The sequence below is a fragment of the Somniosus microcephalus genome, chromosome 2, assembly GCF_052327205.1.
Source record: "Somniosus microcephalus isolate GS21.2 chromosome 2, FLI_Smic_1.0, whole genome shotgun sequence".
NCBI lineage: Eukaryota > Metazoa > Chordata > Chondrichthyes > Squaliformes > Somniosidae > Somniosus > Somniosus microcephalus.
Genome location: NC_140988.1, coordinates 216,604,789 through 216,632,503, shown reverse-complemented (window position 1 = coordinate 216,632,503; position 27,715 = coordinate 216,604,789). Strand labels below are relative to the sequence as shown.

The 27,715-nt window shown below is 44.6% G+C and overlaps 1 protein-coding gene across 1 annotated transcript in view; it reads left to right on the top strand.

Moving 5' to 3' along the window:
• Window positions 1–27,715, top strand: part of bend4 (BEN domain containing 4) — a 49,468-nt gene that overhangs the window by 2,587 nt on the left and 19,166 nt on the right. The window contains exons 2-3 of the mRNA XM_085969375.1: window positions 22,778–23,335; window positions 24,142–24,233. Coding sequence (XP_085825501.1) covers window positions 22,778–23,335; window positions 24,142–24,233 — 650 coding nt within the window. The remainder of the gene's footprint in view (window positions 1–22,777; window positions 23,336–24,141; window positions 24,234–27,715) is intronic.

Sequence of the window (27,715 nt, the reverse complement as noted above, 5' to 3'; positions counted from 1 at the left end):
CCTTTAATTGCAACCCTGATAGTTAAAATGAGGAAAGTTTCAGATATTGGGGTAAGAGGAGCAAAGCAATTAATCCTTGAGACTGTTCCCCTCCCTTCTGTAAAATGTACCATTTAGTGGGCTTGCTGAGAACTCACAAACCTCGCCCAATTGAGGAAAGCCAATTTGATTGGCAGCTAGCCTTGGGATGAGAACTGACAAACAATTGGCTAAGAGTCAAAAACTCATCTACATACACCAATTTTAAAGGAGAAAATAAATTCCAACAGTTAAAAAGAATTTTGATTATCTTTGCTTATCATTTTATGGGGAACTGCATTGGAGGAAAAATTGAACCCAATTGCATGAGATAATTGAAGTTATATCAGTAGAAGTTCAATTATTAAGCAAGGGTGCTCAAGTGATATTATTGTTTCAGTTGTGCTCAGTTATGTGTTAACTCAGTTACTCTATTGGGAGGAAGGCTCCTCAGTTCACCCAAAGATGTCATCAGTATTCACCGTTAAAATTTTAGAAAAAAATCTATAATGTATACTAGCTTTTCTAATCTTTTATTTTGAAATGGTACAGATGGTGAAAATCCCTTCAATTTATTCAATATACAGTAGATGGCAAGGATGTGGTGTCATAATGCGTGTTAAATGCTCCCTTTTAGCCTTTATGGACCACATTCAGAGTAAAGTTCAGAGAATATTGTTCCTAATTCTTTGGTGATATTTTAGTTCCCAACTGAAATGAGTTATGCAGCCTCCAACTTGTACAAGTGAATCCAGAGTAAGGAGAAGCAAAGTTACCCAAATTTGGCTTCAGACATTCAGCATTTTTCAGTTTGAATTAAGTCACAATCTGAGTAGATTTGTGTACGTACACCCCCCAAGTCTCTGTTCCTGCATCCACTTTAAAATTGTGCCATTTAGTTTATATTGCCTCGCCTCATTCTTCCTACCAAAATGAATCACTTCACATTTCTCTGTTAAATTTTATCTGCCATGTGTCTGCCCATTTCACCAGTCTGTTTATGTTCTCCTGAAGTCTATTACTATCCTCCTCACTGTTTACTATTTTTGTTTTGTGTCATCTGCAAACTTTGAAATTATGCCCTGTATACCTAAGTCCAGGTCATTAATGTATATCAAAAAGAGCACCGATCCCTGGGGGACACCACTGTATACTTCCCTCCAGTCTGAAAAACAACCCTTCACCACTACTCTCTGCTGTTTATCCATTAGCCAATATCTTATCCACACAGCCACTGCCTCTTTAATCCCAGGGGCTTCAATTTTGCTAACAAGTCTATTATGCAGTACTTTATCAAACGCCTTTTGAAAGTCCATATACACAACATCAACTGCACTACCCTCATAAACCCTCTCTGTTACTTCATCGAAGAACTCAATCAAGTTAGTCAAACATGATTTGCCTTTAATAAATCCATGCTGGCTTTAATTTATTAACCCATATTTTCCAAGTGCCAATTCATTTTTTCCCAGATTATTGTCTCTAAAAGTTTCTCCACCACAGACATTAGGCTAAGTGGCCTGTAATTGCTGGGTTTATCCCCCTCCTGTTTTTGGAACAGGGGTGTAACATTTGCAATCCTCTAGTCCTCTGGCACCACTCCCATATCTAATGAGAATTGGAAGATTGTGGCCAGAGCCTCGGCAATTTCCACCCATACTTCCTTCAGCAACCTAGGGATGCATCTCATCCGGACCAGGTGACTTTTCTACTTTGAGTGCTGCCAACCTTTTAAGTACCTCTTTATCTATTTTTATCCTATCCCATTTCTCTACTACCTCCTCCTTTATTGTGACAGTATCCTCTTTTTTAGTGAAGTCAGATGCAAACTACTCATTTAGTATCTCAGCTGTGCCCTCTGCCTCCACAAGATCATCTCCTTTTTGGTCCCTAATCGACCCCACCCTTCCTTTGACTACCCTTTTACTATTTTATATGTTTATAAAAGACATTTGGGTTCCCTCTTATGTTACCCACTAATCTATTCTCACAATACTCTTTGTCCCTCTTACTTCCTTTTTCAGTGCTCCTCTACTTCTTGTATTTAGCTGGGTTCGCTACTGAATTATGTATCTGACATTTATCATAAGCCTTTTTTATCTGTTTCATTTTAATCTCTATGGGGGAGAAATTTGGTATCGCCCCGTTTGGGGTGCAAAGTTTAGCGCCTGGCGCTAATTAGCGCCTCCGACTGTAAACTTGGCTTCTATCACCCCTGGAGATGATTGGAGCGCTAAATCAGGCACTACACACCTCTCTTAAGGCACTAACGCCGAGGAGCGAGGTGCTATCTCAGAGCGCTAGTGAAGCTCATGTGATGTCAGTCAGCAGTGGAACACAGACAGACTGGCGCTGGCTAGATCTTAAAGGGGAGGGTCGATCTTGCTCTCCATCCACACCTTGCTCATTGCAGCCTTGAATCTCGGCCTGGAGAGACCTGTACATCAAATCTGCTGGAAAGAACAATGGAGAGGCCCAGGGAAAGAGCTCAGAGTGCAGCCCCCATAGTCTTCTAAATTGATCCAAGGAAGATCAAATCAAAATTAACCTGCAAAGTGCTGCTCTGTACCCAAAACTCCTCAACACAGCGTTGAATATCTCTAGAAGTCTCTCTCTCTCTCACTCAGAATGCGTGGTGCAAAAATGTTGCCGAAAAAAAGGCAGGAACCGGTCACCTTTAAATAGCGTTCCCCCAGTCCCTTCCCGACTGCAAAACGCTCCCCTCAACCTGTTGTTGCTAGCGCAGGTGGTAAGGCAGGGAGCGCCACTCAATATGCGGTCTGGGGCACTACCGGGGCGTTGCGCACTCGACTGACGTCACGATCTGCGGGCGCAGGAGATCGTGGCAGTAGGGTTTAGCGCCGCCGCAAAATGTCCAGTCAATTTCACGAGTGGCGCAAACATCACCGCACCCAGGTGCTAGTTGCTTTGCGCCCCATTAGCGCCTCTGGAGGCGCAAACCAACCAAATTTTTCCCCCCATATCTTTAGTCATCCAGGGAGCTCTATCTTTGGATGACCTTCCATTCCCCTTCTTGGGAACGTGTCTGCTCTGTACCCAATCTATCTCCTCTTTGAAGGCCTCCCATTGCTCATTTACTGTTTTACCTAATAATCTTTGATTCCAATTCACCTGGGCCAGATCCCTTTTCAACTCACTAAAATTAGCCTTCCTCCCGTTGAATATTTTCAACAACAACTTATAGTTATGTATTTTCATGTTTGATTTTTCCTTGTCCTTTTCCATAACTACTCTAAACTCAACGATATCGTGATCACCGTTTCCCAAATGCTTCTCACTTAAAGATGCTCCACTTGCCCCACTTCATTCCCCAGAACTAGATACAGCACTGCTTCTTTCCTCGTTGGGCTGGAAACATACCGATCAAGAAAGTTCTCTTGTACACATTTCAGAAATCCTCCTCCTCTTTGCTCTTTACATTGTTATTTTCCCAGTCTATATTAGGATAATTGAAGTCCCCCACTATCAGTACTCTAAAGTTATTTTATCTATCCGCAATTTGCCTGCAAATTTGGTCCTCTTTATCTCCTCCCCACTATTTGATGGCCTATAGTATACATCCAGCAGCGCAATAGCTCCTCTATTGTGTTTTAATTCTAACCAATTTTGGACCCTCAAGTACATCATCCCTTTCTAGTGCTGTAACAGTATCTTTGATCAATACTTCCAACCCCTGCCCCTTTGTTTCCTTCCATATCTTTCCTGAATACATTGTAGCCAGGAATATTAAGTGTGCATGCCTCCCCTTGTTTCAGGCAGTTCTCCCTTCTCTAGTGAAATCAGATGCAAAGTACTCATTTAGTATTTCAGCCATGCCCTCTGCCTCCACAAGATGATCTCTTTTCAGTCCCCAATCGGCCCCACCCTTCCTTTGACTATCTTTTTACTATTTATATGTTTATAAAAGACTTTGGTTTCCCTTTTATGTTACTCGCTAATATAGTCTCATACTCTCTCTTTGCTCCTCTTATTTCCTTTTTCAGTTCTCCTTTGTACTTTTTGTATTCAGCTTGGTTCTTTACTTCACATTCTCTGCATTAAACTACATCTGTTAACTATCTGCCCACTCCACTAACCAGTCTATTACCTCCTTTATTCTCCCTTCCAGTTTTTCTTATGCCCTCTGATTTGATATCAGCAGCACTATCCAAATTATTTATATTATGGACAACAAAAGAGGCCCAGCACAGATCCCTAGGGCACAGCATTAGAAACATAGGGACAAGAGTTGGCTGCTCTGCCCACAAGCCTGTCCTGCCATTCAGTTAGATCATTACAGACCTGAACCTCAACTCCATTTACCCGCCTTAGGTCAATATCTCTTGATACCCTTACGCAACAAAAAGCTATCGATTTCAGTTTTAAAAATGTCAATTGATCCAGCATCCACAGCCTTTTGGAGGAGCAAGGTCCAGATTTCCACTACCCTTTTATGAACAGGTGCTTCCTGATTGCACTCCTAAATGGTCTAGCTCTAATGTTAAGATCATGCCCTCTTGTGCTGCATTCCTCTACCAGAAGAAATAGTTTCTCTATAACTACTCTATTGAATCCCTTAATTATTTTAAATACCTTGATTAGATCACCCCCTCAACCATCTAAACTCAAGAGAATGCAAGCCATATTTATGTAATCTGTCCTCATAATTTAACCTTTTAAGCCCTTGTATCATTCTGATGAATCTGCACTGTACGCCCTCCACTGAAGCATCGCTTTCTCACTTTTGTGTTCCAGCTGAATTGAGATAAAGGTCAATATTCCATTTGATTACTTTATTTACCTATGCACTAGGGCTTCGTGATGTGTGTACATGGACACCCAAATCCTTTTGCTCATCCACAGCTCCTAGTCTCTCACCATTAAGAAAATATTTCAATTTGTTTTTATCAGATCCAAAATGGATGACTTCACACTTCCCCACATTGAACTCCATCTGCCACAGTATTGCCCACACAGTTAGACTCTCTAGTTCCCTTTGTAACTTCCTCCTTCCATCAACACAACTTACTGTGCCTTCTAACTTAATGCCATCTGCAAATTTGGATATACAACTCTTTATTCCTTCATCCAAGTCATTAATATATATGGTGAAATGCTGAGGACCCAGTACAGATCCTTGGAGAACATCATTTGTCACATCCCGCCAATCAGAGGATAAGGCCTGATACTCTGTCTACCACCTCACAACCAAATACTAACTCATGTCACAAGATTACCTCTCATTTCGTATGCCTCTTTAAAAAAATTTTTTTGCTCTAACCTCTCTATTTATCCATTAAATCCCCACTTTTGACATACCACCTTTACTCTTAGTCAGAATATATTTAACTGGTGCCTTATCAATCTCTTACTTAAATATCTCCAACTACTGGCCCACTGTTTGATCTGGACTTTTTCCAACCAATTAATTTGGGTTAGGCTCTCTTTCATGCCACTTGCCTTTACCTTTAAGTCCTCTTTTTAAAACATCTATTTTCAATGTGAATCTAATTTGTTTATTGTCACTATTTTCCAAGTGCGCCTCTACCTTCAGGTCATTTACTAGTCCTGCTTCATGATACTCGGCATCCTTGTTGCATGTGCAACATACTGATTAAAGAATATGCATTCTAAGAATTCATTTCCCATTTTGACCACAAACTTTTATCTTATTCTTATTCTACTTTAGAATAATGGGATGAGATGACTGTCTGCAAGTGTCTTATGTGGAAGGAATTTGGGCAGTATCGGTCCAGTTCCTGATGGGCATCCACTGTACTAAACTGTCCCTAATATGGCACTAAATTGGCAATCTCCCTCAGAGACGATGCTGGCGTAGGAAATGGAACAATGTCACACTAGTGCGGCATGAGATGATACTGTATGGTTGGGGCTGAGGCACATTGTTGGAGCAGTGTAGAATGGGCTTTACTGTGCATCTAACCGTGCTAGACTTGCTGTGAGAGTGCTTGATACTAACACTGAGTTCCCAAAATGGAAAGTGTTCCATCAGTGACATCGCTCACCTTGAGGACTGTAAAAAGTTGCACAAAAGGAACCAAAACACCATTTTTCTCTGTTGCTGCTGCGAATCCAATACACATAACCAGTTACTTAGAGGATAATGTGTGTGTGTGCTCCTGAATCCTAATCTTCTGAATTTATTTAGAGCACCCGATTTTCAGGGGAATTGTGTTTTTAATTTGGTTCGCTTCTCACTTTGGCTCTGAATATGAATTCAACAGTACTTGCTATGCCAAACAAAGGTAGAGAATATTGTTTAGGAGGGTGGGGATACTCTTCTCTGGCTACAGTTAAAGCCACAGTATTAGTTAATGTCAAACTGTTTTTTTCTGTTTCTGTCGCCATTTTTAACACTGGTAAGCAAACCATTGCAAACTGATGTTTAAACAGGTTGCAGTTCAATATTATCTTATGATACTGTGGCAATTTGTATTGAGGTTTTATTAGTCTCATCTGTATGCAAATCTAGCCCTAGTCTCAGACCTTTTGTATCATATCTATTTCAGCTGATGAAAGAATGTCAGACATGCCTGTACACTGCCTTATACATATTTATGAATCATCACATCAATGACAGCCAATCAGTGCTGAATGTTCCAAATGTTTAAAGCATAATAACTGTAGCCAGAATACCCTATGCAAAACTATCTATGGTGCTGTGTGTTTGGCAGAAAAATTGGTCTTTTTTCAATCAGATACCACAGCTAAAGAAGAAAAATAATTAATCATCCAAAAGGTTTCTAGAAACATTTGTACGATATTAAAAATGTGACAACAGTGAAATTGTTTTTTGTGGGTAGGAATCTTATTGGCAGTGAAATTTATTGTGTATTTTCTGTGTACTTTGACATTGTATAGTACAATTAAAGGGGCTTCCGACCCTATTTATTAAAGAATTATAAAATGGAATAGTTTGCTGATAATCAGAATGGTATGGTCAGGGCTCTGAACCTTGTGCAGCTGTATTGTGTTGTGAGGAAATCCAGTCCAAAACATGGTACTTTCAGCACAATGTAAGCAACATTTTCCTTCTTTATGGTTGTTCACATTGTGAACAAGTTTCCCATGAAATAATCCCACATTATTTCCATTATCCAGAGTGCTTGGTTTCAAAACACTTACAATTAAGCAGTAGGCTTTATGCTTTCACAGCTTGAGCTAGGGTTTATTGAGAAATCGAATCACAATTAAATCAACAGGGTTTGGGTGCGGCAATGGTGTAGAACAGTTCATTTTTCTCGGACCTGGACTTGAACCAGCCCAGACTGATGGAATGGGATTTATTTCCTGCCAGTTGTACAGTAATAGCCTTAAATTAAAATTCTAGCACAAAACTATCCATAATTTTAAGCCTTGAAGTGCCATCTTGGCTCAGTTAGTAGCACTTTCACCTCTGAGCCATAAGGTTGTCGGTTCAAGTTCCACGCCAGGACTTATTGACATAATTTAGCTGGCAGAAAGAAAGAAAGAATTTTCATCCATAGAATGGATTTCACATCCTCAGATTGTCCCAAGCACTTCAGTCAATTAATTAACTTTTTGAACAGTATTACTCGTATCAATATGCACACAATGAGGTCCCACAAACAGGAAATGAGTTAAATGACCAGTTAATTTGTTGATTGAGGGTTGAATCTTAAATTCAAACCTTACGTACTGAAAGTATGCTGCAGTTTTGCTGCAGGATGAAACATTAAACCGAGGTCTATCTTCCTGTTCAGGTATTCACTAAAGATTCCATGGCCTTGATATTAAAGACTTACATGCAAGGAACACATGCAAGGAACACATCCCCAACATACCGCGCATGCGCCTTTTTTACGGCAGCGTTGGGGCGACCGAGTGTCCCGCCATGGAGATGCGAGATACTTCAAGAACATTAAATTGGGCTCCCACAGTGCAATTGGGAGTCCGATTTAAAATTCACTGCTGCTGTGCGGGTTTCCCAGGGGTTGGGAAACCAGGCAGTGAAAGGGAGGCTAGGGCTGCTGGCGCTACAAGGTGAGTGCCTTTTTCAGCACTCCTTGTAACAAATATCCAGCCTTTGGCCCTTCATTCACCATGACATTTCTGCAGCTACCGAGCTGCTCAACCACACCCTCACCACCACCTTTAATGCCCTAAACCATATTAAAACCTTTACCCTCTCTCACCCTGGCCATCCCCCCTTGTATGGTTCTCATCTCTGCTCCCTTAAGTCCAGACTTGAACGTATATGGCGGACAACTGGTTTAGCCATTCACTGCCAGATCTGGCTGGACCACATAAAGCGCTATCGGGTCCTGCTCCCATCTGCCAAAACTGCACACTATTCCAGGATCACTCTGGAATGCAAAGATAACCCCGGCTTCTTTTCTCTACTGCAAACCGTCTTCTTAAACCCCTCTCCCCTGTCTCCTCCACCCTCACCTCCAACAACAAGTGCGAGGAGCTCATGGACTTCTTTTTCTCTAAGATTAAGACCATCCAATCAGCTGCCTCTGGCACTTCCCTTCATTCCCCAAGCCCAGCGGGCCAAACTTCCTCAAGGTTCCCGCCTGCTCTAGCCCTGAACTCACATCTTTCTCCAGTTTCTCTCCGATTTCCCCTCATGACTTCTCCGCATCTTGTCCATGACACCCACTTCTTGCTTCCCACTAAACTGCTGACCACCCAACTTCCTTTTCTGGTTCCCATGTTAGCTGTTGTTAAAAGTTCTCTCTCCTCAGGTATTGTCCCCCTCTCCTTCAAATCTGCCGTCATCACCCCTCTCAAAAAAAAAAACAACCCTTGACCTCTCCATCCTTGCAAACTACCATCCCATCTCCGACCTTCCTTCCCTCTCAAGTCCTTGAACGTATTGTCATCTCCCAAATCCGTGCCCATCTTTTCCGGAACTCCATGTTTGAATCCCTCCGATCAGGTTTCTGCCTATGCCACAGTACCAAAACAGCTCTCATCAAAGTCACAAATGACATCCTTTGTGACAAAGGTAAACTGTCCCTCCTCATCCTTCTTGACCTATCTGCAGCTTTTGACACGGTTGACCACTCCATCCTCCTCCAACGCCTCACCACCATCGTCCAGCTGGCAGGAACTGGTTCCATTCTCATCTATCCAATCATAGCCAGAGAATTACCTGCAATGGTTTCTCTTCCAGCCACCCGCATCGTTACCTCTGGTGTCCCCCTAGGATCTATCCTTGGCCTCCTCTTATTTCTCATCTACATGCTGGCCCTCGGCAACATCATCCGAAAACAGAGCATCAGTTCCCACATGTACGCTGACGACACCCAGCTCTACCTCACCACGAATTCTCTCGACCCCTCCACTGTCTCTAAATTGTCAGACTGCTTGTCCGACATTCAGTACTGGATGAGCAGAAATTTCCTCCAATTAAATATTGGGAAGACCGAAGTCATTGTGTTCAGTCACCGCCACAAACTCTGTTCCCTAGCCAACAACTCCATCCCTCTCCCTAACATCTGTCTGAGGCCGAACCAGACTCTTTGCAACCTCAGTGTCATATTTGACCCTGAAATGAGCTTCCGACCACATATCCGCACCATAACTAAGACCGCCTATTTCCACCTCCGTAACCTCGCCCATCTCTGCTCTGCCCCAGGTCATCTGCTGCTGAAACCCTCATCCATGCCTGTTATCTCTAGACTTGACTATTCCAACACACTCCTGGCTGGCCTCCCACGTTCTACCCTACGTAAACTTGAGGTCATTCCAAACTCTGTTGCCTGTGTCCTAACTCGCACCAAGTCCCGTTCACCCATCACCCCTGTGCTCGCTGACCTACATTGGCTCCCGGTTAAGCAACGCCTCGATTTTAAAATTTTCATCCTGTTTTCAAATCTCTCCATGGCCTCGCCCCATCCTATCTCTGTAATCTCCTCCAGCCCCACAACCCTGAGATATCTGCGCTCCTCTAATTCTGGCCTCTTGCACATCCCTAATTTTAATTGCGCAACCATTGGTGACCGTGCCTTCAGCTGCCTAGGCCCTAAGTTCTGGAATTCCCTTCCTAAACCTCTCCGCCTCTTAATCTCTCTTTCCTCCTTTAACACGCTCCTTAAAACTTACCTCTTTGACCAAGCTTTTGGTCACCTGCCCTAGTTTCTTATGTGGCTCGGTGTCAAATTTTGTTTTATAACACTCCTGTGAAGCACCTTGGGATGTTTTACTGCATTGAAAGTGCTATAGAAATAAAAGTTGTTGTTGTTGTTGAAGTGTAACAATGTTATACCTTGTTTAAAAGGAAATTAAAACCTTGCGGTACTGTCACATAGGGCCGAAGACAAGGAAAATAAAAATAGTGCTAAGGGCTTGGGGCTGTCCTAAGATTAAAGATTAGGAACATTCTTGGTAGAATTGATAGAGAGCCGCCTATATTAAAGGCAGTGTCGAAAATATTCAGTTGTCTCTTTCAGCATAAGATAGACGACGTCAGTGTATGGTGGGGCCTAAACTCTCATGGTTTTTGAACTAATTCCTGCAAATGTCTTTGAACATAATAGAGCTGCTCTCTGAAACCAGTCAGTTCCAGAAACAGTTAGAATTGCAAACAGGAAATGATGATATGACAAGATAGAGAAAAGATAAAGCTGACTTGTCAATATACAGCCCTCTTGGACCAGAAATAAAAGTGCATTGACTTTAGAGAATAGCACTCACTAATGTGTTTTGGCTGCTTTCCTCCAGTTAAACTGTTTGCATAATGTGCAGTGAAGAAAGGTTTCACTCCCATTTTTGCTAGCTGTATATTGAAAGATGTTTGTGTTTAGTTCAGTTACATGTAAGGAAATGTCCATTTGCAGCTTTTGCTCTCATCCAAGTTTGAGCACTTGAAAACAAGTTAATGTTGTGAGATGTAACAGTTATGATCAAAGGTCTCAAAATGTTACGCTGTCTTATTCCTTTTCATATACTGATAGACCTGCTGCATATTCCCACCACTTTCTGTTTTTATTTCTGATTTCCAACATCTGCAGTTTCTCTTTATTTGTAAAGTTTACTTTCAAGTTTCAGCCAACTGAGGAGACGAGCAGAGCTTCTCCAAGCTGGCAGTCCTCGCAGTGACAGTGAATCAGTTATAGCAAATAAAACTCTAGACGCTTCCTCCTTTTGTCTTGTTCAGTTCCATTAAAGGGCTCACTTATCTTCCATTTCAGCTCTGACGGAAGAGTTTACACCCAAGACATTAACTTGTCTTTTATCTTTACAAATACGGCTGAACCTGCTGTGTATTTCCAGCATTTCCTTTTTTTATTTCTAAAAGTATACTTGTGGGGATTGACTTAGGTCGGCAAGTTTACTTTCTGATTGCAGCTGCAAGACTTATGCACCAGGAGCCGGTGTCACTCCAACAGGAGCCGGTGTCACTCCAACAGGAGCCGGTGTCACTCCAACAGGAGCCGGGGGTCACTCCAACAGGAGCCGGGGGTCACTCGATCAGGAGCCGGTGTCATTCGATCAGGAGCCGGTGTCATTCGATCAGGAGCCGGTGTCACTCCAACAGGAGCCGGGGTCACTCCAACAGGAGCCGGGGTCACTCCAACAGGAGCCGGGGTCACTCGATCAGGAGCCGGGGTCACTCGATCAGGAGCCGGGGTCACTCGGGCAGGAGCCGGTGTCACTCGGGCAGGAGCCGGTGCCACTCACATGGGTCTTAATGCAATATAAAAGTGGATTAAGTTCTTGTTTAGCAACACATTTATAATTTAATTTCCATCTTTTGATACACAATTAGCAAAAATGAGACTGAAACCTTTCTTTACTGTACATTATGGAAATAGTCTAACCAAAACAGCAGAAGGCCAGCCCGTCCGTACTTAGCTCTACTTGTGTAATATACTATTTAAGTGCGATATAAAAGCAGCTATCATCATCTCCTGGTAATGTGAAGTTACTTTTAGCACTAAAAATGAATTATCCAAAAGTTTTAATTAAGCAACTTTGAATTCAGAGGAGTGGACTATATAGGCGATTCTAAATGACAATTACAGTAAATACAGTAATCAGTCAAAAAAATTATATTTGCTTTATCACAGCAAAGAAGACATAGCAGTGAGTTCGACAGTACAGTGTACAATACACCTATCATAGACCTCTGACATGTATACAGGTATCAATTTCCAATAGAAACTATGCCCTGTGTGTTGTGTCTGTGTTTACAAATGCAGTTATACTGAATAACAGGACACAGACTACAGAAGTAAGTAAACAGGTCTTTAGTGATTGAGGGTCAGGGCGGAACTGAGGTACACTTTGCTCCGCAGGGTTTATATACCGGTGTGGTCGCCACCGGTACTACAATGTACAGGAGCCGTTAACATAAGAACATAAGAACATAAGAAATAGGAGCAGGAGTAGGCCAATCGGCCCCTCGAGCCTGCTCCGCCATTCAATAAGATCATGGCTGATCTGATCCTAACCGCCAATCCACTATCACAGAACCATCTCCTGAATCTAACAGAATTAGACACACGAAATAGGAGCAGGATCAGGCTACACGGCCCCTGGGCCCGCTCCGCTACCCACAGGGCCATGACCGATCCGAACCTAGACTCATGTCCAAATTCCTGCCCGCTCCCCGTAACCCTTAATTCCCTTTACTTCTAGGAAACTGTCTATTTCTGTTTTAAATTTATGTAATGATGTAGCTTCTACAGCTTTTTGGGGCAGCATATTCCATGGACCTATCACCCTCAGTTTTGAAAGAGCAGCCCCTTATTCTAAGACTATGCCCCCTAGTTCTAGTTTCACCCATCATCGGGAACATCTTCCCCGCATCCACCCGATCCAACCCCTTCACAATCTTATATGTTTCAATAAGATCGCCTCTCATTCTTCTGAACTCCAATGAGTAGAGTCCCAATCTACTCAACCTCTCCTCATATGTCCATCCCCTCATCCCTGGGATTAACCGAGTGAACCTTCTTTGTACTGACTCGAGAGCAAGTATGTCCTTTCTTAAGTATGGACACCAAAACTGTACGCAGTATTCCAGGTGCGGTCTCACAAATACCTTGTACAACTGAAGCAATACCTCCCTATTTTTATATTCTATCCCCCTAGCAATGAAAGCCAACATTCCATTGGCCTTCTTTATCACTTGCTGCACCTGCATACTAACCTTTTGAGTTTCGTGCACCAGGACCCCCAGATCCCTTTGTACTTCAGTACTTTCCAGTTTCTTGCCATTAAGATAATAACTTGCTCTACGATTTTTCCTGCCAAAGTGCATAACCTCACACTTTCCAGTATTGTATTCCATCTGCCAAATCTCTGCCCACTTACTTAGCCTGTCGATGTCCCCTTGCAGGTTTTTTATGTCCTCCTCACTCACTACTTTCCCTCCCATCTTAGTATCATCTGCAAACTTTGATATGTTACATTCGGTCCCCTCCTCCAAATCGTTAATATAGATTGTAAAGAGTTGGGGACCCAGCACTGACCCCTGCGGAACACCACTAGTTACTGATTGCCAGTCTGAGAATGAACCATTTATCCCAACTCTCTGCCTTCTGTTAGATAGCCAATCCTCTATCCACGCCAGAATATTACCCCCATTCCCGTGATTTTTTATCTTAAACAATAATCTTTTGTGTGGCACCTTGTCAAATGCCTTTTGGAAGTCTAAATACACTACGTCCACTGGTTCCCCTTTATCCACCCTATACGTTACTTCCTCAAAGAACTCCAGCAAATTTGTCAAACATGACTTCCCCTTCATAAAACCATGCTGACTTTGTCCTATTAAATTATGATTATCCAAATGTCCTGTTACTGTCTCCTTAATAATGGACTCCAAAATTTTACCTACCACAGATGTTAGGCTATAGTTTCCAGCCTTCTGTCTACTGCCCTTTTTAAATAAGGGTGTTACATTAGCAGTTTTCCAGTCTGCCGGGACCTTTGCCGAGTCCAGGGAGTTTTGGAAAATTATTACCAATGCATCCACAATCCCTACCGCCACTTCCCTCAAGACCCTAGGATGTAAGCCATCAGGTCCAGGTGATTTATCCGCCTTGAGTCCCATTATTTTACTGAGTACCACTTCCTTAGTGATTTTGATCGTGTTTAGCTCCTCCCCCCCTTTAGCCCCCTGTTTGTCCAGTGTTGGGATATTCTTAGTGTCTTCTACTGTAAAGACTGATACAAAACATTCAGTGTTTTTGCCATCTCCATATTTCCCACCATTAATTTCCCGGTCTCATCCTCTAAGGGACCAACATTTACTTTAGCCACCCTTTTTCTTTTTATATAACTATAAAAACTCTTACTATCTGTTTTTATATTTTTTGCTAATTTACTTTCATAATCTATCTTCCCTTTCTTAATCAATCTTTTTGTTATTTTTTTGCTGTCTTTTAAAGTTTTCCCAATCCTCTATCCTCCCACTAGATTTGGCTACCTTATATGCCCTTGTTTTTAGTCGAATACTATCCTTAATTTCTTTACTTAGCCACGGATGGCTGTCTTTTCTTTTACACCCTTTTCTTCTCAGTGGAATATAGTTTTTTTGGAAGTTGTAAAATAACTCCTTAAATGTACACCACTGATCATGTATCGTCTTACCCTTTAATTTATTTTCCCAATCCGCTCTACTCAATTCCGCTCTCATACCTTCATAGTCTCCTTTATTCAAGCTTAGCACGCTTGTTTGAGATCCAACCTTCTCACCCTCTAATTGAATATGGAATTCAACCATGTTATGGTCACTCATTCCAAGGGGATCCTTTACTAGGACATTTTTAATTAATCCCGTCTCGTTACACAGGACCAGATCTAAGGTTGCTTGCCCCCTGGTCGGTTCAGTTACATACTGCTCAAGAAACCCATCCCTAATCCTCAAGGCTGCCCTGCCCAATTTGATTTGTCCAATTAATATGATAGTTAAAATCCCCCATAATTATAGATGTTCCCTTATTACAAGCCTCAACTATTTCCTGATTGATACTCCGTCCAACAGAGTTGCCACTGTTCGGAGGCCTATAGACTACGCCCACTAGTGTTTTTTTCCCCTTATTATTCCTTACCTCCACCCAAACTGTTTCATTATCCTGATCTTTTGACCCAATATCATTTCTCTGTATTACAGTGATTCCTTCCTTTATTAACATAGCCACCCCACCTCCCCTTCCTTCCTGCCTGTCCTTCCTGATCGTTAAATAACCTGGTATGTTTAATTCCCAGGCATTGTCACCCTGCAGCCATGTTTCTGTAATGGCCACAAGATCATACCCATATGTAGTTATTTGTGCCATTAACTCGTCTATTTTGTTACGAATGCTACATGCATTCAGATAGAGAACTTTCAAAGATGTTTTGTGACACTTAGTTCCTGCTTTTGCCCTTTTTATTACTTTACCTTTTACTCCATACCTTCTGCCCCTTCCTGACACGCTCTGGTTTTTAATTTCCCCACTGCTACCTAAGTCTATGACCTTCTCTGTTGTCATTTTTATTATTTGCTCTCTAGGAACCTCCCCCCAACTAGTTAGTTTAAAGCCCTCTCTACAGCCCTAGTTATATGATCCGCCAGGACTCTAGTCCCAGCACTGGCCAAGTGAAGCCCGTCCCAACGGAACAGCTCCCTCCTGCCCCAGTACTGGTGCCAGTGTCCCAGGAAGCAAAACCCATTTCTCCCACACCAGTCTTTGAGCCACGCATTTAACTCTCTAATTTTATTTGTCCTAGCCAAATTCACTCGTGGCTCAGGTAATAATCCAGAGATTATTACCCTTGTGGTTCTGCTTTTTAATTTGGCCCCTAGCAGCTCAAACTCCCTCAGCAGAACCTCCTTCCTTGTTCTATCTATGTCGTTGGTACCAACATGGACCACGACAACTGGATCCTCCCCCTCCCACTCCAAGTTTCTCTCCAGTGCAGAGGAGATGTCCTTAACCCTGGCACCGAGCAGGCAACACAGCCTTCGGGACTCTCGCTCTCGGCTGCAAAGAACTCTATCTATCCCCCTAACGATACTATCCCCTACCACTACAACATTTCTTTTAACTCCCCCCACTTGAATGGCCCCCTGCTCCACGGTGCTGTGGCCAGGTTGCTCATCCTCCCTGCAGTCCCTGCTCCTGTCCCCACAGGGAGTAAGAGCCTCGAACCTGTTGGACAAGTGCAAGGGCTGCGGCTCCTCCAACACTACCTCCTGGATCCCCGTACCTGCCTCACTTCTAGTCACACCATCCTGACCCTGGCCACGGACTACATCTGAATTAATTAATCTAATTGGTGTGACTACCTCGTGATACACAGAGTCCAGGTAACTCTCCCCCTCCCTGATGTGTCTCAGTGTTTGAAGCTCGGACTCCAGCTCTTCAACACGGAGCCGGAGTTCCTCAAGCAGCCAACACTTACTGCAAATGTGATCACCGTGAGCATCAATGGTGTTCACCAGCTCCCACATATTGCAGCAGCAACACATCACCTGATCTCCCATTCTATGTAATTAATTACATTTATTAATATTATTCTTAAATATCCTCTGCCCCGATTCTAGATGGTGAATATCACACCTTAGAAAATATAAACCAAAGAGATTTAAGCTTAAAAGGGAGAAATACTTACCAACCAATCACTTACCCGCTTTCTGGTGACGTCACACTTGGCTTACTTTTTACCTCTCTCCTTCCAGACTGGAGATTGGTTGGCCTTACCTGGTCTCTGGGACTTTTATACCCCGCTCTGCCGCTCGAGTTTCCCGCCGACGCTGTGAGGCCTTACCTGGTCTCTGGGACTTTTATACCCCGCTCTGCCGCTCGAGTTTCCCGCCGACGCTGTGAGGCCTTACCTGGTCTCTGGGACTTTTATACCCCGCTCTGCCGCTCGAGTTTCCCGCCGACGCTGTGAGGCCTTACCTGGTCTCTGGGACTTTTATACCCCGCTCTGCCGCTCGAGTTTCCCGCCGACGCTGTGAGGCCTTACCTGGTCTCTGGGACTTTTATACCCCGCTCTGCCGCTCGAGTTTCCCGCCGACGCTGTGAGGCCTTACCTGGTCTCTGGGACTTTTATACCCCGCTCTGCCGCTCGAGTTTCCCGCCGACGCTGTGAGACCTTACCTGGTCTCTGGGGACTTTTATACCCCGCTCTGCCGCTCGAGTTTCCCGCCGACGCTGTGAGGCCTTACCTGGTCTCTGGGACTTTTATACCCCGCTCTGCCGCTCAGGATTCCCGCCGACGCTGTGAGACCTTACCTGGTCTCTGGGGACTTTTATACCCCGCTCTGCCGCTCAGGTTTCCCGCCGACGCTGTGAGGCCTTACCTGGTCTCTGGGGACTTTTATACCCCGCTCTGCCGCTCAGGTTTCCCGCTGACGCTGTGAGGCCTTACCTGGTCTCTGGGGACTTTTATACCCCGCTCTGCCGCTCAGGTTTCCTGCCGACGCTGTGAGGCCTTACCTGGTCTCTGGGGACTTTTATACCCCGCTCTGCCGCTCAGGTTTCCCGCCGACGCTTAAAAAGTAGTCCATCACCTTAAGGTATCCTCTTAAGGTAGTACAGGTTACATACACTACAATTCCTCCCCTTTTAGCTTAACAGTGGACACCCCCAATTAATACACTGCATGGATAACATATATACAATTTACACACAAGAACTGTTCAAAGATTCAGTCTCTGAGGAGGCCTCCTGATCCGGCCCGGATAACGCCTTTCAGGGATCTCTGGTTCCCGTTGCTGGGGTGACTCATCCACTTGATTTCCTATGGATTCAACATCATCCAATACGTTCGAGTCTGAGGTAGATGCTACAGGCTCAATAAGTTCTTCAAACTGGTGTCTCTGTCGTAGACATGGGGTCGACCCTTGTTCTCGATTCCACAAGTTGGTCAGCATGACGTCGTATTACATTCTCTCCAATGTCTACCATGTACATCAAGGGTCCCTGTCGTGCACGAATTGTCCCAGGTTGCCATTTATCATCCCTATAGTCCCTGGCCAACACTGGTTGTCCTATTTCAAAACTACGAGTGGCCTTTTTATTTACATGCTGGAATTGCTTGTTTTCGACTTCCCGTCGCACATTGGGTTTTAACAAATCCAACCGGGACCGCAACCTTCTGTTATAGAACATTATGGCAGGGCTTTGATTTGTCACTGCATGCGTGGCGTTTCGATACGCCATTAGAAAATTGTCCACCTTGTGTTGTAGTGGAATATGATCTTCACTCATGGCCTTTATCGCCTTTTTGAACGTTTGTACAAATCTCTCGGCCAACCCATTTGTAGCCGGATGATATGGGGCAGATGTATAGTGTTTCACCCCATTCTTTTTCATGAAATTCTGGAATTCTTCTGACACGAACTGTGGTCCGTTGTCTGAACATATTTGCTCCGGCAATCCATTCCTTGCAAATATGGTTCTTAGAACTGCAATCGTCTTCTCAGAGGTAGTGGTCGACATCTTAATCACTTCTGGCCATTTAGAATGTGCGTCTACTGCTATCAAAAACATGGAATCCATGAATGGACCTGCAAAGTCGATATGCACACGTTGCCATGGGGCTGAAGGCCATTCCCACGGATGCAGCGGTGCAATTGGAGGTGCGTTCTGAACTTTTTGGCACCCTGAGCAGCTTTTAGTCAGATCCTCTATTTGTTTGTCGATACCTGGCCACCACACATAAGCCCTAGCAAGGCTTTTCATCTTGACTCCCCCCAGATGACCTTCATGCAATTCTTTTAGAACTCTCTCCCTTAATTTAGGAGGAATAATCACCCTTGTTCCATACATCAATGTTCCTTGACATACGGACAGCTGTTCTCGTCTGGCTGAGAATGCTGGTAACAGTGCTTCGCCATGTGCTGGCCATCCCTTCACTGTCAAGTCGTAGACCCGAGACAGTGTCGGGTCATTTCGGGTCTCTCTCTCAATACCCGCATTGGTGACTGGTAAGCATTCGATGATGGTCGAGTGAAATATCTCGACAGGGTCAACTGCCGGTGCCTCTTCTGCTGTAGGTAGTGGCAGGCACGACAGCCCATCAGCATTACCATGTTGCTTTGTACCTTTGAATTCAATATCATATTGATGTGCCCCTAGGAAAAGGGACCATCTCTGAAGCCTCTGCGCCGTCATTACCGGAACACCCTTCTTAGGGTTGAAAATGGAAACCAACGGCTGGTGATCTGTCAGCAGCGTAAACTTTTGGCCTTGCAGGTAATGGTTACATTTCTTAACTCCCCACACGAGGCTGAGAGCCTCCCTATCTATCTGAGCATAGTTGCGCTCAGCGGAGGTCAATGATCTGGATGCGAAAGCAACTGGCCTTTCCGAGCCATCTGGAAACTTATGTGAGAGCACTGCCCCGATACCATATGGAGAAGCATCACAAGCTAAGCGAATAGGCAGCATTGGGTTAAAGTGAGCCAACACTTCCTTAGAGGTGATCAGTGCCTTGCTCTTTTGAAAAGCCCGCTTACAATCATCGCTCCACTTCCATGGTATTCCCGTTTGCAAAAGAGTGTTTAGCGGGTGTAACACCGTGGATAAATTTGGAAGAAACTTGTGGTAATAGTTAACCAACCGGAGGAACGACCTCAACTGGGATACATTTTCCGGTGCTGGAGCTTTGACAACAGCTTCGATCTTGTCAGGTGACTTATGGAGCCCCTCCTGGTCAATGACGTGGCCGCAGTACGAGATTCGCTTTTGAAAGAACTCGCATTTCTGGCGATTAGCTCTTAGCCCATATTCTTTCAATCTGATGAGCACCTGCTCCAAATTCGCGAGGTGATCCTTATCGTTATCTCCTGTAATCAGGATGTCATCCAGGTAGCATTGTGTGCCTGGGATTCCCTGCAATACCTGCTCCATGGCCCTTTGCCAAATCGCTGGAGCCGATGCCACTCCAAAAACCAGCCTATTATACCGATATAAGCCCTTATGTGTGTTGATCGTGAGATACTGTCGTGACGCTTCATCAACTTCCATCTGTAGGTACGCCTGCGCCAGGTCTATCTTGGTGAAGTGTTTCCCGCCAGACAGCGAAGCGAAGATATCTTCAATCCACGGAAGCGGATATTGCACCGTGTGAAGAACTGGATTAACAGTGATCTTGAAATCGCCACAGATGCGAACCTTCCCAGGTTCCCCCGGCTTGTTGCTCAACGAACGCTTCATGACAGGAACAATGGGTGTAGCCCATTCGCTCCAGTTCACCTTGGACAGTACCCCTGAACGTTCTAGCCCTTCCAGCTCTGCTTCCACAGCAGGTCGTATCGCCTAAGGCACCTGTCTGGCTTTGAAAAATTTTGGGTTTGCATGTTCTTCAACCTTGATGGTTGCCGTAATTCCTTTCAGTGTTCCAAGTCCCTGTTGGAACACCTCCTTAGCATCGTCTAAGATTTTGGACAGTCGTTTAGGTTTGATGTCGTCCTCCTTACAGGCATCCACAGTCAGTGCTTGTATGGAATGCCAGTCCAAATTTATTCTCCGGATCCATTCCCGTCCCAGTAGTGGCGGACCTCCATCAGGTAACACATACAAGTCCATTTTCTGACTTTCTTTACCATTGTAGACCACATTTACTTTTATCTTTCCTTTGGGGTATACTATTTGCCCCGTGTATGTTTTCAATACAATCTCCGTATCCCTCAGGGGAATGTGCGAGAATAACCTTTTGTAATCTTGCTTATTCATGACCGTTAATGCCGACCCTGTGTCCAATTCCATCTTCACTTGGACTCCTGCTATCCGGAACATGACCCAGATAGTTTGGTGGTCTGCTGTGTTACCCACATTATGTATTTTCAGACAACCCAGTTCCTTACTGCTGGAGTCTGAATCCGTCTTCTGTTCATCCGAACTGTTCTCTGTCACCTTGTGTACTTTTTTGTACTTCTCCTGCGGTGACTTTTTGCTGCTGGTCTTCTTTCCTGATTGGCATACTCTCGCTACGTGACCAAGTTTGCCACATTGCCTGCATTCTTTGTCTTTGAACCAGCACTGGTTCTGGTCATGCGTTGTCCTTCCGCAACGATAGCACTTTACTGCGCCCAATGCCATTTCATTGGTGCTGAATTCCAGTGGCCTTTGCTGTATCTCTGCAGCGCCCCGTGCTGCTGCCTTGTGGGATTCTGCAATGCTGAACGCTTTGTCCAGCGTAAGATCCTTTTCCTCTAGCAGTCGCTTCTGGGTTCCTCCCCTTAGGAGCCCACACACAAACTTATCTCTCAGTGCGTCTGCTAGTCCTATTCCGAACTGGCAGTACTTTGATAACTTGCGCAGTTCTGGTAGGAATTCAGCATTGCTTTCTTCTTTAAGTTGAATTCTTTTGTAGAATTTAAATCGTTCCGCTATCAGCAGCGGCGTGAGGTTTAAATGCTCTTGCAGGATAGTAACAATATCCGCGAAACTCTTCCCTACCGGTTTGTCTGGAGTTACCAGGTTCCTTAATAACCCCTACGTCTTCGCACCCATCGAGTTTAATAGGGTTAGTGCTTTCTTATCATCCGGTACATCATTCGTTGTACAGTAAACTTCGATGCGTTCCACATAAGTGGCCCAATCTTCCACATCGTTATCAAAAGCAGTGATGTTACCCGTTTTTGGCATCCTTGCTGAGTTTCTCCTTTCCCTTCGGATATTATTTAATATGACTTTTTTTTAAGATGGCGGCTTTTCCCGCGCTTGTCTTCTTCCCCCGCCGACTCAAGATGGCGATTCCCGCGCTGTTGCCATCCACGCCTCCCAGCGGTCCTTCCTGCCTTTATTTTCCTTGCGCTGCTGCTCTTGTTGCCCCGCCGCTCCCGCGGTCCTTGTGGCCATAAACGCTTTTCTGGCTGCTGCGTGTCTCTGCCCCGATTGCAGTCCGGCCCCTGACACCGGCTGCGGTCGTGTTCTCCGCCCTTTTCTTCGTTTTCCCTCCCCTTCTCCCACTGACAAATCGGCCGACTTCCCCCCTGTGCCACTCGATCGGGCTTACCCGCCGCTGTCGTAGAAGGGATGATCACTGCCTGTTGCTGATGTTGGACTTCGTGGCCAGAAAACCAACCCGGGTTCCCGATGGCCTCCCGTGCGATGCAGTGCTCAGCAGGATGTTGAGGGCGGATGCCCTTTTTTGACACCCGTTTCTGAGGACGAAGCTTCCTTGGATGCAAAACTGCCGCTAGGTACGATCAGACTCGTCGCCACTGTTGAGTCTGTGTTTACAAATGCAGTTATACTGAATAACAGGACACAGACTACAGAAGTAAGTAAACAGGTCTTTAGTGATTGAGGGTCAGGGCGGAACTGAGGTACACTTTGCTCCGCAGGGTTTATATACCGGTGTGGTCACCACTGGTACTACAATGTACAGGAGCCGTTAAAAAGTAGTCCATCACCTTAAGGTATCCTCTTAAGGTAGTACAGGTTACATACACTACACTGTGAGTGTTCTAAAGTCAATACTGAGTAATCTGACAGCTGCTGACATTTGGAGTGCTACAACATAGTTGTTATGTGTCTGTCCAGTTTCATTAAGGGAGAGGCAGGAATTACTTTAGCAAAGCATTTCACCTTTGGAGGGTGGAATATCTATTTTTTCTAGCAGTTGTGAAGTGTTATTGATGATTGTACCGTGCCTCTAAACTGTACCACTTCACCCTCTGAGGTGAAGAAAGCTGCATCAAGGCAATTAACCATGAGGAGAAAATAGTGTTGTGGGGGGAAGGTGAGCTGACTGATTATGAGACCCAATTCTTGTTCACTTGTATAGTATTATGTGTGTTTCTACTCCATCACAGAGAGCCGCTTAATACTTGATGCCTTTGCACAGCAATGCAGTCGAGTCCTGACTCTCCTAAAGGACAATGGAAAACTTTTGGACACCAACCAACCTCAAGTAATTTCTTGTGTAAAAAAAGAGAGTGGATGTTATGATGAGCGCACAGGACAGTGCCAGCTAGTCAAAGGTGCCCCAATGCAACCACGGACATCAGACAATCCAGAGATGGAATTACAGTATGTGCAAAAGAGACATCAAACCTCAGCCTTGCTTCGTGTGTTTACTGATTCTCTTCAAAGTTACCTACTGGCTGGGGGACGGCCTTCACAAAGTACTGTAGGAATGAGTGAGTGCAGTCATGTGACAGAAATTGATCCACTTCCCACATCTCCTACGCATACTTTGGGAGGGTGGACATCCCCAGCAACATCAGAATCTCATGTCCATCCATCATCTACATTCCCCGAGGAAGAAGAAGAGGATGGCTACTGTCAGAGGTGCCAAGAGTTGGAACAGGAAGTAGTTTTACTCCAACAGGAAAATGAGGAGCTAAGGAAAACCTTGGATAACATTCCAGGTGCGTGAAATCTGACTTAGTTATTTCAATGCTGTTCCCTCATACCCTTAGTACTGGAGCTCAACTATATTCATATTTACACTGATTATTTTAGTTTCAGGATGGAAATTTTGGTATTGGACAACTCTACATTCTTGAACCAAGCTTTAGTTCTCACATTTATTAAAACTGCATACATACAGAAGCAATTCCTAGAATCCTTAGCAAAAGGTCCTTAGTTGTTACGAAGGAAAATTTCAGGATTGTAGTTACAGGAATTTTTTCTTGGATAGAGACACTTACATTAACACTTAGATATATGAACACACAGTGGTCAAGCACAAACTCTATCTGTGACAGAGCTGTGACACTGTGACAGTAGCACTATTTTAGTGACCTTCAACAGCGCAAGACAAAATCAGGGTGAGAGTAACTATTCGGCTACATGGCTTAGTGTGGGCCAGATCTCTCCTTCCGCTCTATAGCATCAAGTAATGTGACTATAAATGATGGCAGAACACAGCATTTGCTGACTGAATTCTGATGAGTCTAGCCAACAGTGCATACGTACTCTTGCCAGTCTTATGATAACCTGTTATGCAAAAGAGCTTTTTCTTTGCTGAGAGTTCAATGTTTTTGGAATTCACAGTGAGAGTGAGGAGAGTCTTACAGTTGCCATACTATAATTATTGAAGTAAAAGGCCCATGAAATGACTTTTGATCTTCATAAGAACCCTGTTCCTGAATGCTGAAAAGTGGCTCATTCTATTAAGATGCATACTATGATTGTACTAGATGCTTATCTGAAATGATTTTCTTTCATGCAGCGCCCTGCCAGACTGTTCTTGATTATTACAAGACTGTACTCCAGCATCACAATCAACTTGTTCAACCAGTCTCGGAGGAGCAGCCAACAGAGGTACTTTTGAATGGAAGGGGTCCTTTTGATAAGTTCTTCTTGTGCTTTAGAGAGATGCAGCTCATTTGACATTGCTGCCTAGCATTAAGATTACATCATTAGTATTTCCTTCCTGTTGATCTTAATTTCCTTTTCCCTCAGCATTGGTTAACTCAGTGTAAGCTTTGGGTGTCTTAGTAACATAGCACTCCGTGTTTCTCGATTTTGTTTGGAAGCTTAAATTATGGTTATGAATATAGTAATTCTCAGATACATCATTAATGACTAAAAAGGTGTAGCATTTGATAGTAAGGGTTTGATTTTCTGAAGACTGTAGGACTGTACAAATAGTTTATTTTTTGGTGCAATATTTTGTGCACTGGCATTAGTTTATGTCATTTGTTTTACACTGTACTCGATAGCAACTTAACCTAGCAGTAGTTATGAGAAACTCTGGTCAATCTCACTGAGCTTTTCACATCCAGTCAAACAGTTGGAACCAAAAATCTAATTTTTTGATTGGACCCGATGACATAAATTCCAGGTTAAATTGTTACAGGGTAGAATGGAAAGACTTAAACATTTGAAATGCTAAACTTGAACATTTTATCTTAAAGATACAACACATTCAGTTAGATAATATAGTCATGTTTGATTTATGATCTATACGGACATACAAAATTGACGGACAGGAAAAGGCCAGCTGGTCCATCAAGCCTGCCCCACACCATGATGGCCGGAGCATTGTGACTAAACACTCCCTCCCTCCCCCCCTCGACTCGCTCGATGCCATGTAATCTGGGAGAGGCAAAAAAAGAGAAAACCCAGGGCCAAACGAACAAATACTCTGGAAAATTCCTCTCTGACCCCTTCAGGCGATCAAATCTAGATCACAGGGATCAAGTGTTAGCTGTCAAGACACTTACCTTCTATGTGATGCGATCTCTGCCCCAGTCAGAAACTGGTCCAGCTCCCTCTTGAAAGCAGAGAGTCAGCACCCACCGCACCAGCTGGCTATAGTGTATGTACCTTTAAGAGAGAACTACTTTTACAGCTCCTGTATACTGTAGTACCGGCAGTGACCACACCTGTATATAAGCCTTGCGCATGCCTCTGTACCCCCAGTCTTGAGACTACCCTACTCCAGTAAATACCTGTTGATTGTTAAGTTACAGCATCCGTGTGGTTATTGAAAAACATCATACTCTCAGAATCACGGATCTAACAGTGGCGATGAGTGTCGATTCGAATCTACCTGCAACTCTGCATTTCCCTTCGAGGATTCGCTCCGGAGGGCGGTGGAAGAAAGTCGCGGCCAGAAGCACGGGCGTCGACCACGAGCAACCGCCCAGTCGTCCGGCAGAGAGTGAACATCGCAGGGGAGGCTGTGGAGAGCCGGGCTTGGTTCCCCAGCCACGACGATCAGCAATAGACTGACGACAGGTACAGCGCAGACTCTTCCCGGACAGCGGTGGCTGGAGCCAACCGACGGCGGAGAGAAAGCCGAGCAGCATCGACGGGGTAAGACAGAGGGTGAAGCGCACAGGGCGCAGCCGGGGGTTGAAAACCGAGCGGCGTCGAGGAAAAACAAAACGGAGAGAGAGAGGGTAAAGCAGCAGCCGGGTTCAGGACCGAGCGGCGGAAACGGGAAAGGCGCACAGGAAAAAAAAAAAAAAAACGCGCAGAGCACAGCCAGGGCTCAAGGGCTGAACAGTGTCCGCGGGGAGAAGAAGGGAGAGCACGGGAGACGCCATTGAGCCGCGGAGAAGGAAGAGCGCGGGAGACGCCATTTTTAGAAGCCACAGCGGAGAAGAAGGGTGAGCGCGGGAAGGAAGGAAAGCGCGGGAGACGCCATTTTGTGCCAGCGGAGAAGAAGGGGAAGCGCGGGAGACGCCATTTTTGACAGTTAAATCACACCCAGGGATGCCGAAGAGTGGCAGTATCTCTACGTTCGACAATGAAGTCGAAGATTGGGCGACATATGTGGAACGTATTGAGGTGTACTGCAGGGCGAATGAAGTGCCAGATGCTAGGAAAGCACTGGTTTTGTTAAATTCCATGGGTGCAAAAACTTATGGGTTACTGCGAAACCTAATAACCCCAGAGAAGCCTGTGGACAAGAATTTCAAAAACATAGTAGAAATCCTACAGGACCACTTAAACCCCACACCGCTGCTGATAGCAGAACGATTTAAGTTCCATAAAAGGAACCAACACAAAGACGAAAGCAATGCTGAGTACTTAACAGAACTGCGCAAGCTATCAAAACACTGCCAGTTTGGAGTGGGACTAGCAGATACGTTAAGGGACAAGTTTGTGTGTGGGCTGCAAAGTGAAGGAACCCAGAAACGGCTTCTATCAGAAAAGGATCTTATGCTGGACAAAGCTTTCAGTATGGCAGTATCACACAAAGCAGCCGCAAGGGGCGCTGCAGAGATACAACGGAGACCGCAAGAATATGGCACCAATGAAACGTCCTATGGAACAGGGAAGTGCTTTCGCTGCGGCAGAACAACACACGACCAGAAGGATTGTTTGTTCAAGGACCAAGTGTGCAGACAGTGTGGGAAAGCAGGACACATAGCAAGAGTCTGCAGGTCTGGGAATAAAACCAACAGTAAGAAATCTCCACAGGAGAAGTAAAAAAGGTACACAAGGTGATGGACAGTAGTTCAGACGAACAGAAAAGTGACACAGACTCCGGAAGCAAGGAGCTGGGTTGTCTGAAACTACATAAGGTAACCAAAATGGAGGATCACCAGACTATCTGGGTTACGCTCAAGATAGACGGAGTCCAAGTGAAAATGGAATTGGACACAGGATCAGCTCTAACAGTCATAAACCAAAGGGACTACAAGCGGCTATTTTCACATATACCCTTGAAAGCTACAGAGATTGTCTTGAAGACGTACACGGGGCAAAAAGTCTACCCCAAAGGAAAAATAAGGGTGAAAGTGATATATAAAGGCCAGGAAATACCTAAAATGGATATATATGTATTGCCAGATGGAGGACCACCACTGCTAGGATGTGAATGGATCCGGAAGATACAATTAGATTGGCATTCCATACAGGCACTGAAGGTTGAGGCCAAAAAGGATGACGACGTCACACCTGGACAATTGTCAAAAATGCTAACTGACGCAGAAGAAGTGTTCCAGGAGGGACTCGAAACACTAAAAGGCATAACAGCAATGATTAAAATAGAGGAAAATGCAAGCCCAAAGTTTCTTAAGGCCAGACCAGTGCCTTATGCAATCAGACCAGCTGTCGAAGCAGAGCTGGAAGGATTGGAACGTTCAGGAGTACTGTCCAAAGTAGACTGGAGCGAGTGGGCTACACCCATCGTTCCTGTAATGAAGAGGTCGTTGAGTAATACGCCTGGGGAACCAAAGAAGGTCCGCATCTGTGGGGATTTTAAGGCGACAGTGAACCCAGTCCTTCACACGGTACAATATCCGCTTCCACGAATTGAGGATATTTTCGCCTCGCTATCTGGAGGT